This window comes from Chiloscyllium plagiosum, unplaced genomic scaffold (genome assembly GCF_037043375.1).
Source record: "Chiloscyllium plagiosum isolate Xiang-an unplaced genomic scaffold, Cpla_swu_hap1 HiC_scaffold_13, whole genome shotgun sequence".
NCBI classification, from domain to species: domain Eukaryota; kingdom Metazoa; phylum Chordata; class Chondrichthyes; order Orectolobiformes; family Hemiscylliidae; genus Chiloscyllium; species Chiloscyllium plagiosum.
The window spans coordinates 78,407,110-78,422,603 of NW_028270151.1; the positions used below are offsets into that span (position 1 = coordinate 78,407,110).

The 15,494-nt window shown below is 42.8% G+C and overlaps 1 protein-coding gene across 2 annotated transcripts in view; it reads right to left on the reverse strand.

Moving 5' to 3' along the window:
• Positions 1-462: 462 nt before the first annotated feature.
• klhl24a (kelch-like family member 24a) overlaps positions 463-15,494 on the reverse strand; it is a 30,103-nt gene continuing 15,071 nt past the window's right edge. For both annotated transcript variants that reach the window (XM_043701843.2, XM_043701842.2), the window contains exons 5-7: positions 11,782-11,970; positions 9,580-9,768; positions 463-8,392 (exon numbers count right to left, since the gene is read on the reverse strand). In XM_043701843.2, the coding sequence (XP_043557778.1) occupies positions 8,195-8,392; positions 9,580-9,768; positions 11,782-11,970 (576 nt within the window). In that variant the 3' untranslated portion in view covers positions 463-8,194. The remainder of the gene's footprint in view (positions 8,393-9,579; positions 9,769-11,781; positions 11,971-15,494) is intronic.

Genomic DNA, 15,494 nt, shown 5'->3' on the forward strand with positions numbered 1-15,494 from the left:
GTTTGCAGCAATTAAATTTGGAACAAAGGAAACAAAAACATCACCAAGCCATTTGGCCCATCAAGCCTGCTCCACCACTGAACTACATCATGGCTGATCATCCATTTCAATGTTGTTTCCCTACACTATCCCCATATCCCATGATTTTTAATATGTAAAAATATATTGATCGTCAAAAAGACTGAACTTCAAAACTCTCTGGGGTAGAGAATTTTAAAGAGATATCTTCAGATTGAAGAAATTCCTCCTCATCTTAGTCCTAAATGGTCTACCCCTTATTCTGAGACTGTGTCTCCTGATTCTAGATCACTCTCATCTAGGGAATCATCCTTCCTTCTCTATCTGTACCAGTCAATGAGATCACCCTTTGTTCTAGAGAACATAGACCCCAATTTCCTCAGCTTCTCAGTTCTGTTCCAGTGATCCAGTCCATTCACGTTCACACAAATATAAAACAAATAGTTTGATGAGAATAGAATCTTTATTAAAAGTCACTAACTTACAACACATACACACAGTTAAAATCATTTACATGTAACAATGATTACACACAATCAAAGTTGGTACTGCTGTCTAAACATTTGACAAGACCTGTTGATTGGTGAACGTGTGAAACATTTGAGTCAGTCCTTCAATCAGCACTCCCCCTTCCAGGTTCAGAAAAGGACACTCACACAACAGCCAACTCAAGAAAGGGAAAAAAACATATTTATGTAGATTGAAAAATTCAACTTGTGGTAATCATTTTAGGGCAAGAGAGAACCTGAGATGGATGTTAATCAAGCGGCATACAGATTTGGACATTCTTATGTCAATTATTTGAATTTTTCCTCTAACTTGTGCCCTTTACAATTTGCTTTCACATTCTCCCCACTCGGGTCACTCATATTACAGGAATAGCCCAGCCAGATTGGTCAGGGTTGACACGGATACTGTTGTTCTCCCAATGGTATGGCACGGTGGCTCAGTGGTTAGCACTGCTGCCTCACAGCACCAGGGATCCAGGTTCGATTCTGGCCTCGAGCAACTGGCTGTGTGGAGTTTGCACATTCTCCCCATGTCTGCGTGGGTTTCCTCCGGATGCTCCGGTTTCCTCCAACAGTCAAAAGATGTGCAGGTCAGGTGAATTGGCCATTCTAAATTGCCCACAGAGTTAGGTGCATTAGTCAGAGGGAAATGGGTCTGGGTGGGTTACTCTTCGGAAGATTGGTGTGGACTTGTTGAGCCGAAGGGCCTGTTTCCACACTGTAAGGAATCTAATCTAATAGGTAGCTATTTGTTTTGCTCAGTACAATACAAATTAAAATCAGGCATTTCTTTGTTCTGGCTCCCGTACCTCTTTTTCCCACACCGTTTCAATTTTTATGCCTCATTCCCTCTGGGATGGTGCAACTGAATCTGCCTCCATCACCTTTTTCAGCAAGGCAGTGCCCCCTCCCCATACACCCTAATTTTTTGAGAGAAAGTGAAGACTGCAGATGCTGATGAGTCAGAGTCATAAAGTGTGGTGCTGGAAAAGCACAGCAGATTGGGCAGCATCCGAGCAGCAGGGGAGTTGATGTTTCAGGCATAAACATTCTATCATTCCTGATGAAGGGCTTATGCCTGAAACATCAACTCTCCTGCTCCTCAGATGCTGTCCGACCTGTTATGCTTTTTCAGCGCCATGCTTTTCAACCCTAATTCTTTTGCCAATCCGTCCTCTGCTTCTCAACATTTCTGCCAGTGAAAACAATTTCTCTGATTTACTTCATCATATCTACCCATAATTTTGAACTGTGATCATAGTTTTAAAGTAATATATTAAAGTGAAGATCAAATGTGCTGACATCAAGCATCATCATTGCTTTACACATAAGAAATTCCATAGTGTGCACTTTCTCTTGTGGCCTGTCCCTTGTTTTGGGGATCTTGATGACTGTATCTGAAACCCACTGTTAGGCATCCCTGAAGTCCAAATACAACAATAATATGCATTTGAAAAGCACTTCCTAGGAGTCTAATCAAACAAAAAGTTGACATTGAGCAAAAGGGGCAAACAGTATGAGAATGTATAGTCCAATTCCTTGGGCATAGAGTTTGGTTTAAATAGATAAAGAAGAGGGTGAATTCAAGAGTTGGGGTGTTTCGGGAATTCTGAAGCTCATACAACAAAAGAACAGAGGAAATCACACAGTCAGATAACTCAACTCACCATAACTCTCAGTCATCCAGGGTCACTGCTGACATTTCATACAGTGCTATTTTGATGAACTGTGTTGTCTATACATTTCATAGTTGTGATCAAATTTTTAAAATGATATATCTCCCTGGATTCAAGTACAATTTGTTTATATGCAGCTCGCACTGTAAAACTTAAAGCAGAAATCAAAAGGAAGGTATGCTTTTGTCTCCAGGACAACCCAAATTTTACAAAAACAACACAACCACTTTACACCTATATAATTACAAACAAAAAGCATGCCAGCTACTTTACAGCATTAAAAATGTCTCAACCAGACTGAAAATTATTCACTCACTGCTCCTCAATGTACAGATCAAAACCAGGAACCAGGTCAAAGTCCTCATTGTGTAGCTCAAGCACACTACATGGAGAAAATACTGTTACAGTGGTGGGTCATTTTGTAGGTTGAAATCTCACAAAAAAAGTTTAGGTAATTTGTAAAAATATGGATATTTGGCAGTAAGTTACAGACTGGATTTTGTCATGAAACCATTTGACAAGGACTTGGATTGTTTCTAAATCTCTTTGATCAGGGTCACAACTTTTAACATAGTTGGCTGCACCACACACTTTTTACCCCTGTGTTTTTAAATAATATCTACTGACAGGTTTGGTGGCTACCTGCGTGATTGATTTAACTCACAGGCCCATGAATGAGCTAGGCCAATACACATGGTGATATATTTTTCACATTGCTGAGAATGGGCATCAAAAGAGATCCCTTGCCACGTCCTCTCCTCCTGTGTATCTGGTACACAGCAAAACCTCAAAGCTTGCAACATTCATTCTGCCAAATGATTTTGAAGGACATACTTAAAGAATAAATAGGTTTGTTAACAAAAGCATAGTTTACAACAACAGAAAAAAATATAAATACTCATTATTCTCATGCAGTCCTGAATTGGCAATGAGTGTGGCTGCTCTCGTAAGGGGAGGTTTCCTTGTTCAGCCCAGGAGCTCTGTTTTCAGTTCAGTGTTCCAGTAGTCCTGGGTGAATGCAGTTATTAGTCAGACTTACTGTCTCAGGGTCCATGAGTAAAACCTCTACTGTGCCATATTTTACCAACTGGTGAAGAAGTTGTAGCAAGATCTCAGTAATACTTTTCTGTCATGCTGCTCCATGGAGAGTTTGACCACAGTAGAGTTCTTGCTCTCTCCTTTACTTCTGGTGGTTTGAGAAATACTGGGATGCAATTGCTGTGGTACTTTAAATTGCAGTCATATATCTGAAACTCAAGGTATGCCAGGAACGGAAACATGATTGAAAGCAGCTTAGTGTGTTCATCACAAAGGCTAGAGCGATGACCAAGTGGCATTAATGTCACCCATTGCCTGACTTTTCTTTTCTGTCCATCTTCCTTATTCACCTCAGTACCTGCCTGGTTCTGGGAATTATAAAAAGCTTTCTCTCACTGATAAGCAAGAGAATAAATGCCTTATTGGAAGCATGGTCATTTCCTGCATTCCTTGCAGTGGTGACAGTCCCTCATTAAATCTATGGGACTGAAGATGAGTTGCTTCCTGTAGGGTTGAGATCAGAAACGACACGGAAGTCTGGCATGTGAATGACTTCACAGCATAACCTCTTCTGCCTCCAATGTCTATTGCTGTCAGTCTATAATCTTGCCCTTTTAACCAATCCTCTTTGTCCTGACATTTCCCCTATTACAGCTGATTATCCAGACCCTGTCTAATGCCTCATTGGTTTATTGGCTGCTGATCTGAGCTGAGGGACCAATCCCCTCAATGCTTCCTTGTTTGGATAAGGGTCCATCCCATTAACTAGATGGATGTTTTATCCCTGTTCAAGAAAGGCTTCCTCCTCTAGCAGATTTCCTTCGGTGAAAGGAAAGATAACGGAGGAAACTGGTTGCTATTTCCCAAGAATGACATCTCCAATGGCTTTCGCAACCTGTTCATTCATACGCTGGCTTCAGTCCTTCATACCAGTGTGAAGCTTACATGGTAACCAGCTCTCAGAACATCCTCAGTGAAGATCTTAGGACAATGCCAGCTCTCTAACCTGTGTTGCCTCAGCAAATGGTGCTCACAGTTAGAGTGAAACATAGGGACATAAGAATAAATAGCGAAGTATGTTATTTACAGCAAAATAGTCTTGTAACTTAGTGTGTAAAAAAAAAAGAAGCCATTTAATATAAATGCATCAAATAACTAAGATGAAGAGCAAGAAAAATTGAAGTCAACAGTATACTCAACGAAGTACACTCTGGGCGTTTCTTTGACAGAACAGGGGATGCTACATTAGGGAGGGAAGGCTGAAACATACGCACCCTACCAGTGGCAAGGTTAAGGTAATCCACTTTGATAAACACAGATGTTAACTTGGTGAGGTTTCTGCCATAGGGAACGCTTTGTGCTTTTTAGATTGGCTCCAGGACATCTTAATCGTGAACAAGCTATCATGATCCAAGTTAATCAAATTGATTGATGAGACATCATTCTAGTCCCATTCCAGGCTTTTGGGAACACAGGCTCACCAGATTGTCTGAGATCTGTCAACCTGTCCCTGATTCGGAATGTTCTGGCACATCCTCGCTTCCCAGCACTAAAATTATCCAGTTTAACAGAGGAAATAGCTTGGAAAATAAAGATTTCCTCCTCCTGAAAAGAGGGTTCATAAGCCCAGAGTGCCAGTGCACTGACCACCCACCCTGATCACTCTCGAATCGACCAATTTTCACCCACCTTTCAAACTCACCAACCCCCTCGATACACTTCTCAACCTGTAACATCTTGGTTTTACATATCTGAGGTCCAATGCTGCAATTGTTTTAAAATTCACAATGCCTCAGACTTTCAATTAACTTTATTGCAGTAGTAATTTCTTTCCCCCAAAATATCTCCAACTTACGGTCTGGAAATTGAAGATAACAATCGAGTGATTTGGAACAAGTGAAATTTATTTATTCTTTCATGGATTTAGGTGGTGGGCAGATAAGGCCAGGATCTGTTGTCCATCCTTAATTGCTTTTGAACAGCCTTATGGTTTATTTGCAATGACAGAGGATTGTTAAAGGTCAACCACATTGTTCTGCCTCTGGGAATCACATTCAGGCCAGGCCAGGAAAAGATGGCAGACAGGAGGCTGGAAGAACACAGCAAACCAGGCAGCACCAGGAGGTGGAGAAGTCGATGCTTTGGGTGTAACCCTTCTTCAGGACTAGGGGTGGGTATGGGGGAGCTGCAGATAAAGAGGGTGGTGGGGGCAGAGTGGTGAAGTGGCTGTAGGTAAAGACAGGTAGAGAATGAATCCGGGTGGTGACAGGGAGGAGTGGAAGGGAGGGGTATGGGCTGGAAGGGAGAGAGGGGATGAGAAAGGAGGTTATTTGAATTTGGAGAGCTCAATATTGAGTCCTCCGGGCTGAAAGCTGCCCAGGTGGAAGATGAAGTGGTGGTCCTCCAATTTGCAGTTTGGTTCATTGTGGCAATGGAGGAGGCCAAGGATGGTCACGTTGGAAAGGACGTGAGAAGGGGAATTAAAATGGACGGTGACTGGGAGATCCGGTTGGTCCCTGCAGGCCCGGCTGAGAAGTTTGGTGAACCAATAGCAAAGTTCTTTTTCTGAAGGACAACAGTGAACCAGATGGGTTTTTGTAATAATCAATGATCATTTAATGACAACACCTTTTAACTTAAGAATCATGAATTAGTTGAATTTAACTCCCACCTGCTGCTGTGGTGGAATCTGAAGCCTGTTCCCAAAGCCTTATCCTTGGTTTCTGGATTGCTAATCCACTGACAGTAGTATTATGCTATTAGCTATCCCAACTGAGTTAGTTCAGATCGACATACCTTACACTGTATCAATAAATGCCACAAAGAACTCAATCCTTTAACCTCCTCAAATCTCACATTATTGCAAAATTATCCAGATATCATGACTTAAGTAGTTTAAAGTCCTGGGGAAAGACTTTGTGCATTAGTGCGAAATGAGTGATGGTTAACCAGCAACCTTGTTTTCCATTGTTTTTCAAAAGCACACAAAAGTCAAGGCCTCCCCCAAATGTGTGTCCATGTGAGCCAAAGCCTGGATCAGGCCTGGTGGTTACACACCAATCTATTGCCTTCCAGCAAATACATGAAAAATACCCCCAGGATGGATAGAGTGGAACTTATGTACACTCACCCCCACCCCCTCACCCTACTCCAACCCACATTTAGGAGAAACTGTTAGTGATGTAAGGGAATGGCAAAAGGACTCACTTTGGAAAAGCTACAATGGAATGTTCTTCTCTTAGGGACATTAACAACTTTCATTTTCAAATAGAGGGTGTGACTCTCACTCATGCAATGACATAGCCTCTAAATGCGCAATCTGATGTTCAAGGGTTAAAAGTCAGCACTATACCTCTTTCACTTCCTTTATAATTACCAAAGCTTTTATCTTTCATCCCATCAATATGCACTGTTTGATGCAATATACATAACTGGGAATTGGGAATAATTCACATTCTATCTAGCATGGGTAAATATACATGGTATAAATAAACTGCCACTGCATATTACTGGGCTATAACCCACTCACTGTGGGATATATATACACAGTATATAACCAACTTGGCTCAACATTGTCTGGAAAATTACCCACATACACTTACTTCAATTATTGGATCTATGATCTAAACCAGAACTCCAACCAGGTCTGACAATCCAATTGCCAGAGGCATAACTTTGAAGTCTTAGGGTTCAAAGTCAAGTAGCTAAGTTACTGTCTATGGAACATTTCTTTGTAAGTACCGACACTAACAACACTGTGACCTGTTCAATCTGATCAACTGAAATCTGTTCTAGTGATCTCTGGCTGGAAAGTACAGGCATGTATTTGACTAGCAATGCATTTATCGAAATTGCTTGCACAAACCAAATTTCCACCAATATTAAGAATACAAAATCCAGAAGACACACGAGCTGGGGACCAATATGAGCTCTTACAAGTAACAGGAGGCATGCCCTCTTCCATAAGTGAATGAAAAAAAAACACTTACTGCCACTGTTGTCAAAAAGGCTGATGCTTTTCCAGAACTAGGCTGTAGCAATCCTTGATGCATTTGATGTATTACAGCATCTCTGCAGCCAGAGAGGTATGTCAGAAATAAAAAAAATCCTTTTGACAAAGGTTTTTGCAGTGAGTTGGGGGGGGATTAAAACCCAAGAGATACGATCTGGAAGGTCTGGTTTCTTGCCTCATACATGAGATCACAGCTGACTAATTCTGACTTTCTATCTCCAACCCAAGGCAACCAGTGCCAAGACATCTTATCCTTGACCTCTACTGAGTCACGTTGCAGGAGTTAAAGTGTTTGTTCCTCATAAGCCTTAATAGATACCAAAAGGTGAAAAATTAGGACAATAACTGGGATCACAGTATACGAAAACATCTATGCACTTCACTGGGAGTGGCCACAAAGCAGCCACTGAATGATGTCAAAGTGATGTAGATGCTCGAATATGAAGGTTTCAATCCTGACCTTGGACAGCGCCTCAGTCTCTATGATTCCAAGACACCTCCAACTGACTCAACAAAAGTTTTCCACTTGCATTTCTCACTTTGTGACTCTCTAATTACACCAGAAAGTGAACAGCTATTTCCTTCTGGATTATGGTCTCAGACCTGAAAGTGTTACCCTAAATGCACCATTAACTGTCCACGGTTATCTGAGGGATGCACAAACATGTGCAAATGGCATAATATTGCCTGCAATGCCACAGCTTTGGTATTCTTATCACTGGGACTTTCGTATTATGCAAGACATTGATTGTTGATCTATAATTCTAATGTTGTAATAAAAGTTTCTTTAAAAAAAAGGCTCAATGTTTTGAAGAGTATGCTACAGTAAAGTCATCTAATATAGAACCTGCAGAGACTGCCTCTGGTCCCTCCACAGGATGTTATAGTGTGGTTGTGCCTCTTTGCCACTCAGTATTGGGTGGGTGCTGGAGATCTCTGGCTCAAGGTCTGTACTTCTCATTGTATCTGTGAATTGTCACACAGCCATGATAGGAAATGGGCCTCGGCATGGCAGCCATTGCTGTGATGATTCCTGTTGCTGGGTCGTAGCATGTAATAGTGTCAGTGGCCTCTCCCGTTTCCTTTCTGCCACCGAGGATGTAGACCTTGCCGTTACACACAGACATGCCGCAACTCTCCTGCATGGTACAGAAAGAGGAACTTGCATTATAAACAATCATGTCTGTCTCTTAATCTGATCCTCTGGTTTGACCATGACTTTATGTGCAAGGTTTGTGAAGGTTTGTAGCTCAGGTTGAGGTTTAGGGTGTAGGTTTGCTCACTGAGCTGTAGGTTTGATATCCAGACGTTTCATTACCTGGCTAGGTAACATCATCAGTGGTGACCTCCAAGTGACCTCATCAGTGGTGACCTCCGGGTGCTGGCATGTCTTTGCTTAGCCTGTCCCAGGATAGATGTGTCCCATCCATCCTGGGACAGGCTAAGCAAAGATATACCAGAGAATTCCTAGAGGCCTGGCACTCCAACCACAATGCCATAAACAAACACATAGATCTAGGTGCCATCTATCAACCCTCAGAAAACAAACAGGAAATGACATCACCACAAACCCCAGGAACCCCATCCAGGAGAAAGATATAAATAGAAAGCAGGAGACAACAGCTTTGTTTCACTTGGAGGTCGCCACTGATGATATTGCCTAGCCAGGTAATGAAACATCTGGATATCAAACCTACAGCTCAGCGAGCAAACCTACACCCTAAATGACTTTATGTATCTTTGTTCACCTTCGCGTGCCTATCCCTGTCACTCTCTTTCCCACTCTTATTCACCGACCTGTTCACAAATATAATGAATAGGCAGTCAATTGTGACAGACTGATTTCTTGAGACCTAGCCTGGATCTTGCTTATTTGCATTCTCTATCACAGACGCCCAGGTCAATGATCAAAGGAGCTATGATTGGGTTTCTGCTCCATAATTCTGGAATTTGGGGTGGGATTTTCTGATTCAGCATGCTCAGGAAGCAGATACTGGGAAACTCTGCAATATCCATCCCTGATATTCTTAGTATTGAAAGAAATAGTTGAAAAATCGCAGACAGGAGTGCCTGAATTTTATTCTCCCAGCACTCACCAGGAAAACTAATGTAGGAAATTACATTCATCAATTCCCCAATTCTGTTGGTCTATAATTACCAGGTTGGCATTAGTTCAATGGACAGAACTGATACCCACTCCACCCTGTATGGAGCAGCTGTACATTTCAATTCCTGATCATTTCTTGGACAGTGAGATTGTGAGACAGTGAGACTAATGGTGGTGGATACTTTCACAATGGAGTTACTGAGATGTTCACATAGTTACCTGTCTACTGAAGGTGTTCACCACATGCATCCAATAATCCTCCACTGGATCGTAGCAGAAGATGGACTTGGTCAGCCCCCCGGCCACGTATATAAGGTTGGTCAGGGACACTGCGGTGATGCATCGTTTAGCAACAGGAATGGGTGCTCGCAACAACCAAACATTAGTGGCTGGGTCATAACATTGAACCTATCAGGGAGCAACGGGGAAGTCAATACCCACACACTCACAATAACAAGCATCAAAATACATATCGATCGACTGCAACAAAAGCAAATAAACATGTGCATGGAACAAAATTGAATATTTACGTAAAGTACAGTAACAGTTATGACACCATTTACAGGTGTAGTAACAAAGTGTGTACAGGCCAAGTGTACATGAAAACAAACGTGCAATGTAATAAACATATGAGTACAATGCTTCAAATTGAAATAGGTGCCCTTTGCACAGAATAGTGATCTGGATAGGAAGCCTGGCTGATTGTCTAGTGCTAGTCTAAGGGCATTAAGGACAACCCATTGTGACCACACTATAGCCAGCCATTCTAAGACTGACTAACAATAGCCTATGCAGATGAAACCAGGGCTTGATCCTTATACCTTAGGACCACAATGTTCGTTTCTCACATTTTTTTGAATTAATTGCTGCCCATTCCTAAAGGTCCTGAAGAAGGCGGTCGTGAGCTACCTACTTGAATGTGGTTAGGTTGCTTGTTGGGGACAGGCAAAATGTGAACCTATTACTGTGGGTCTGGAGTTACATGGAGGCCAGTGTAGCTAGGACAAGCAGGTTTCCTTCTCTCAAGGATGGTCGTGAGACAGCAGGATCTTTATGTCAATTTGGTCAATTCATAATACAGCTCTTATTCCAGATTTATTTAATTAACAGAACTTATACCCCAACTACCCTGTGGGCGGCATGGTGGTACAGTCGTTAGCACTGCTACCTCACAGCGCCAGAGACCCAGATTCAATTCCCGCCTCAGGCGACTGACTGTGTGGAGTTTGCACATTCTCCCCGTGTCTGCGTGGGTTTCCTCCGGGTGCTCCAGTTTCCTCTCACAGTCCAAAGATGTGCAGGTCAGGTGAATTGGCCATGCTAAATTGCCCATAGTGTTAGGTGAAGGGGTAAATGTAGGGGTATGGATGGGTTGCGCTTCGGTGGGTCGGTGTGGACTTGTTGGGCCAAAGGGCCTGTTTCCACACTGTAAGTAATCTCATCTAATCTACTATTTGTTGGATTTGAACTTGTGTCATTAGATAAAACTACACCTTTGAATTACCAGTATGCCACCTGGTCATAGTATATCATAGCATTCATTTGTAGCTCTGTAACTGCTGGTAATTACCAGAGCTGATGGTTTTCTCCCCATTCATAGATGCAAAGCTAAAGGGGGTGTCCAGTGATTTACTGGTCAGTACAGTGAGCATCTCAGGCTCGGAAACAATAGCACCAACCTGGAAAGGCAGCTCCAGTGACTAAGACAGGCTGCTGAAGGGAGAGTGCAAGAGAAAACGGTACCAATCCAAACATTCAAATAACAGGAAAAACAAAGAGATGATCTCCAGTCTCTCAGCTGATCATATTATGATTTGCTTCGTCTTTGGCAAATGAGAGGGGAGAACTCAGCCAAACCGACACTGTCTGATCACTATCTCTCCTGTGTGAGAGTATGTGTGTGCATGAACATGAGTGTGTAGGGAAGCATAAATGAATGAGCATTTGAACTGGGCATCTTTGCATGTGTGTGTAAGTATTTACATTTGTGTGTGATTGTTATGTCAGCTGGACAGCACAGTGGCTCAGTGGTTAGCACTGCTGCCTTACAGTGCCAGGGACCTGGGTCCAATTCCAACTTTGGGTGACTATCTGTGTGAAGTTTGCACATTCTCCCCATGTCTGCGTGGGTTTCCTCCGAGTGCTCTGGTTTCCTCTCACAGTCCAAAGATATGCAGATCATATGGATTGGCCATGCTAAATTGCCTATAGTGTTCAGGGATGTGTAGCTTAGGTGCGTGAGCCATGGGTAATGCATGGTTGTAAGTTTGTGATTCGTGAATGAGGGCATGTGTGAGTCTAGACTTGAATGTGCAAATTAAAACAAACTATTCCATAAATGGTGATACATTGAACACTGAATGCTTTATTGGTATCTGCATAACTCTATAAACAGTGATTCCCGCCCCATTTGTCAGATACCTTATCAGAGCACGTATTGTCATCAGGCCCTCCTCCAATCACAAACAGCTTACTGACACAGCTGACGACAGCCGGTGAGCTGACTGCCTCTTTGAGGGATGCAACCTCGACCCAGCGGTTTGAGAAAGAGTCGTAACACTCCACGCTGCTCAACCGATTCTGACCATCGTAACCTCCCACTGCATACACCTGGAGTAGGGCACAGTACATGCTCAAAGAAACATGCTCAAGGAAACAGAAAACATTTCAAAGGAGCTTTCACCAGGGTCCCTAAAAAAAAAGCACACAGGTGTTGGTTCTTTACCCCAACTCCTATTTCATGTAATTATCAGGAATTTTAGATTATAACCCTACAGCTCTTAGCAAACAAGCTACACCTGCTGCTGACTGCAGTCAAATAATGAGGAGATTTGTTTAACACAATAGCCAGGCACTAACTATTGTCAAACTGACAGAAGGAGCTTGTGGTTCTGTATTGCTCATAATGTTCGAGTGCAAGTGGGAAAAAGATTTGTAGGCTGCTTCTGTGGGGTTGGGCTCATGGACAGGTGCAGTCAGGGAGGGAGCTTATGTTCCCTTAGTAATGGGGAGTGGGCTTGTGTTCACTTACTGTTGCAGAGTGGCTTATGTTTCCTTAGTGTTGGGGAGGGGCTTGTGTTACCTTAGAATTGGGGAGGAGTTTGTGTTATCTTACTGTTGGGGAGGGGCTTGTGTTATTTCAGTGTTGGGGAGGGGTTTATGTTCCCTGAGTGTTGGGGAAGGGTTTGTGTTACCTCAATGTTGGGGAGGGGGGTTGTGTTCCCTTAATGTTGGGGAGGGGCTTGTGTTCCCTCAATATTGGGGAGGGAGTTTGTGTTCCCTTAGTGTTGGGGAGGGGCTTGTGTTCCCTTAATGTTGGGATTGTATTCCCTTAGTGTTGGGGAGAGAGTGTGACTTGTTTCACGACTGATCAGGGGCTTCTATGTTGATACTGCTAAGGAAGGCTGTCACATCCTGTAAACATGAGAGTTTTCAATTGTGTTCTTTGCACTTTTGCTCCTGGACTGTCATGGCACAGTTGACAGACGCAGTTGACATCTTGTTACAGTTTAATCTGCTGACTGGTATGCTAACCCTCTGGGAGCAGGCACAAAGCAATCTGATGATGGGAACAGATGTCAGCGTATCCTCTTTTCTCCACATTAAACCACAGCACAGGTGAGGTGCCTCGCACTGTCTAAATATCGAGGGTTGCGGGTGGGTTACCACAGCAACACACATAGAAGCCACATGTGCTGCATCATCAAATGACTACATCATTGAAGTGTCAAATGTCCTATCATTTAAATTAAAAAGAAAATACAACTACACTAATTATGGCTAAATCTCAATGATTTATGTTTATTTTTATCCCAAAGGAGATGTGGGGGATAGGACAGAAAGCAGGATATCAGCAGATATCTCAAACTGACAAGCTGAATGGATCCTTTGGGCCACATTTTTATGCTTCCATTTATGGAAAGCTTTCAAAAGAAAAAAAAGCAATAGGAACAAAACACTTATTTTAATTTTTTTTCTAAACTTCAAGGTAAAGAATGTGAATGACCCTTACACTCAAACCATCTAACATTCCCTTCCCAGATCAGGTACAGCAGTTCTGAAAAAGAGGACACAAAATGTTGACCCTTTCTCTCTCCCTGAATGCTGTTGGACTTGCTGAGTTTCTCCAGCATTTTCTGTTTATATTTCAAATACAGCAGCGGTTCAATACAAGGTGAAATGTCTCCTACACTTCCTTATCCATGAAACACTCCATCTACGTCAGCAAGTAGGAAATACCCGAGGCTGCAGTACAAAGACAGGATCAACAGAATGTATGAGAGATGTCACTAAAAACAATGTATTGTCAACACAGTGCGGGGAGAGTCTGGAGACAATCAGACAAACAGACAATGCAGAACAAGGTAGGCATGCTTTCTTGGAATACATACAATTATTTAAGCCACGGAAACCAGTTTGAACCAATTAGAATTTCAGGCTTACACAACTTATCTCACCAAAAGGACCCTGAGTAGTCCAGGTGATATAGCTATCTGTGATTGGGTAATGCAGTTTCCTATCAGGGAGGCTTTGGTGTACATGTTGCTAGGCGTTGAGGTTTACCTGTCAGACTTTAATTACTTCCCGCCTCTTCACTTACTGTACCTGCAATGGCCTGCTCACGTCAACCTGAACCTTCGCTGCTGCCTTTTGAACTGGGCCCAACACAGGGAAGCAGATTAAACAAACAGGGAGGAGAAGTAGAGAAGGAAGGGCTGCTTGTTTTATGGCTGGCTTCAGCATCCAGCTTCACAACAGCAAGTTTTAACCATTTGATGTCTGCTCACTCCCCACCGATGTTATTGTCCCAACAAGAATCACAAATTAGAGAGCGTTGAGAATGCAGCCCAGTCCATCACGAAAGCGAGTATTCCTTCCATTGACTCTGTCTACACTTCCCACTGCCTCGGGAGAGCAGGACGTACCCTGATGTACTTATGTAAAGTATGATTCACCAGGTTAACAAGAAAAATAATACTTTTCTCTGTATTTTGGTACATGTGACAATAACAAAGCAAATCAAATCAACAGGAGCTGGAGATGAAGGCAGGAGATTGGTTTTACTAGAAGCACAAGCTACCCCTGTTGAAGTGGTCGGTGAACAGCAGGTGACACACCTAGGCCAATGGTGATGCTGACCCTCCTTGAAGCAGCTGTGTTATCATTGAGTGTCCAGACTGGCCACCCTGAGAGTCAACCAGACAGTGCAGGAGTGAAGTTCCATACAGGCCATACCAGGTAATGGAGGAAAGATCACTTCATTGGAAGACATTCGTGAACCAGTTCAGTTTTAATGTTAAAATAGCAGCTTTCCTGCTGCCAGACCATGGAATACTGGATTTATAGCCAAGAGTGTGGTGCTGGAAAAGCGCAGCAATTCAGGCAGCATCCGAGGAGCAGGAGAATCAACGTTTCAGGCAAAAGCCCTTAATCAGGAATTCCTAATGAAGGGCTTATGCCCAAAACATCCATTCTCCTGCTCCTCGGATGCTGCCTGACCTGCTGTGCTTTTTTAGCACTACACTCTTGACTCTGATCTCCAGCATCTGCAGTCCTCACTTTCTCCTTACTGGATTTATACTTAATCTGCATGGTGAGATTTGAATTCCAGTCTGCTTCAATTGCAATTCCTAACCACAAATTTCACGCTGCCCTTTATCCAAAGAGCAATGTTTATTATTTTTCTGGTGCCAGCCATGAGTTACTGGATTATAACCAAGCTCTGGTCTGCCATGTCAGATATACATAGAAGGATCCCACAGCACTGTTTTACTGAAGAACATGGAGTCACTGTCAGTGCCCTGGCCAATAATTATCCATCAAGCAACATCATGAAAACAAGATGACCTGGTCAGACAGTCATACAGCATGGAAACTGTCACCTCGCTGTTGTGCTTGTCACATTTCTTACAACACGAATGACACTTGAAAAGAATCTCTGTCTCTTAGAGGCTTTGGAGTGTCCTGCATTCAAGAAGGAAGGTACAGAAATTCCACACTCTTTTCTCAGTTAACAGCCCCCATGACGCTAGTGAGGATTCTAAAGAGTCGCCTGTAGTTGGTTCATTCTGTGCTTCCTAATCAATACCTAGATAGGGAATGCCATGGGAATCATTCCCTGACATGTTCTCCTT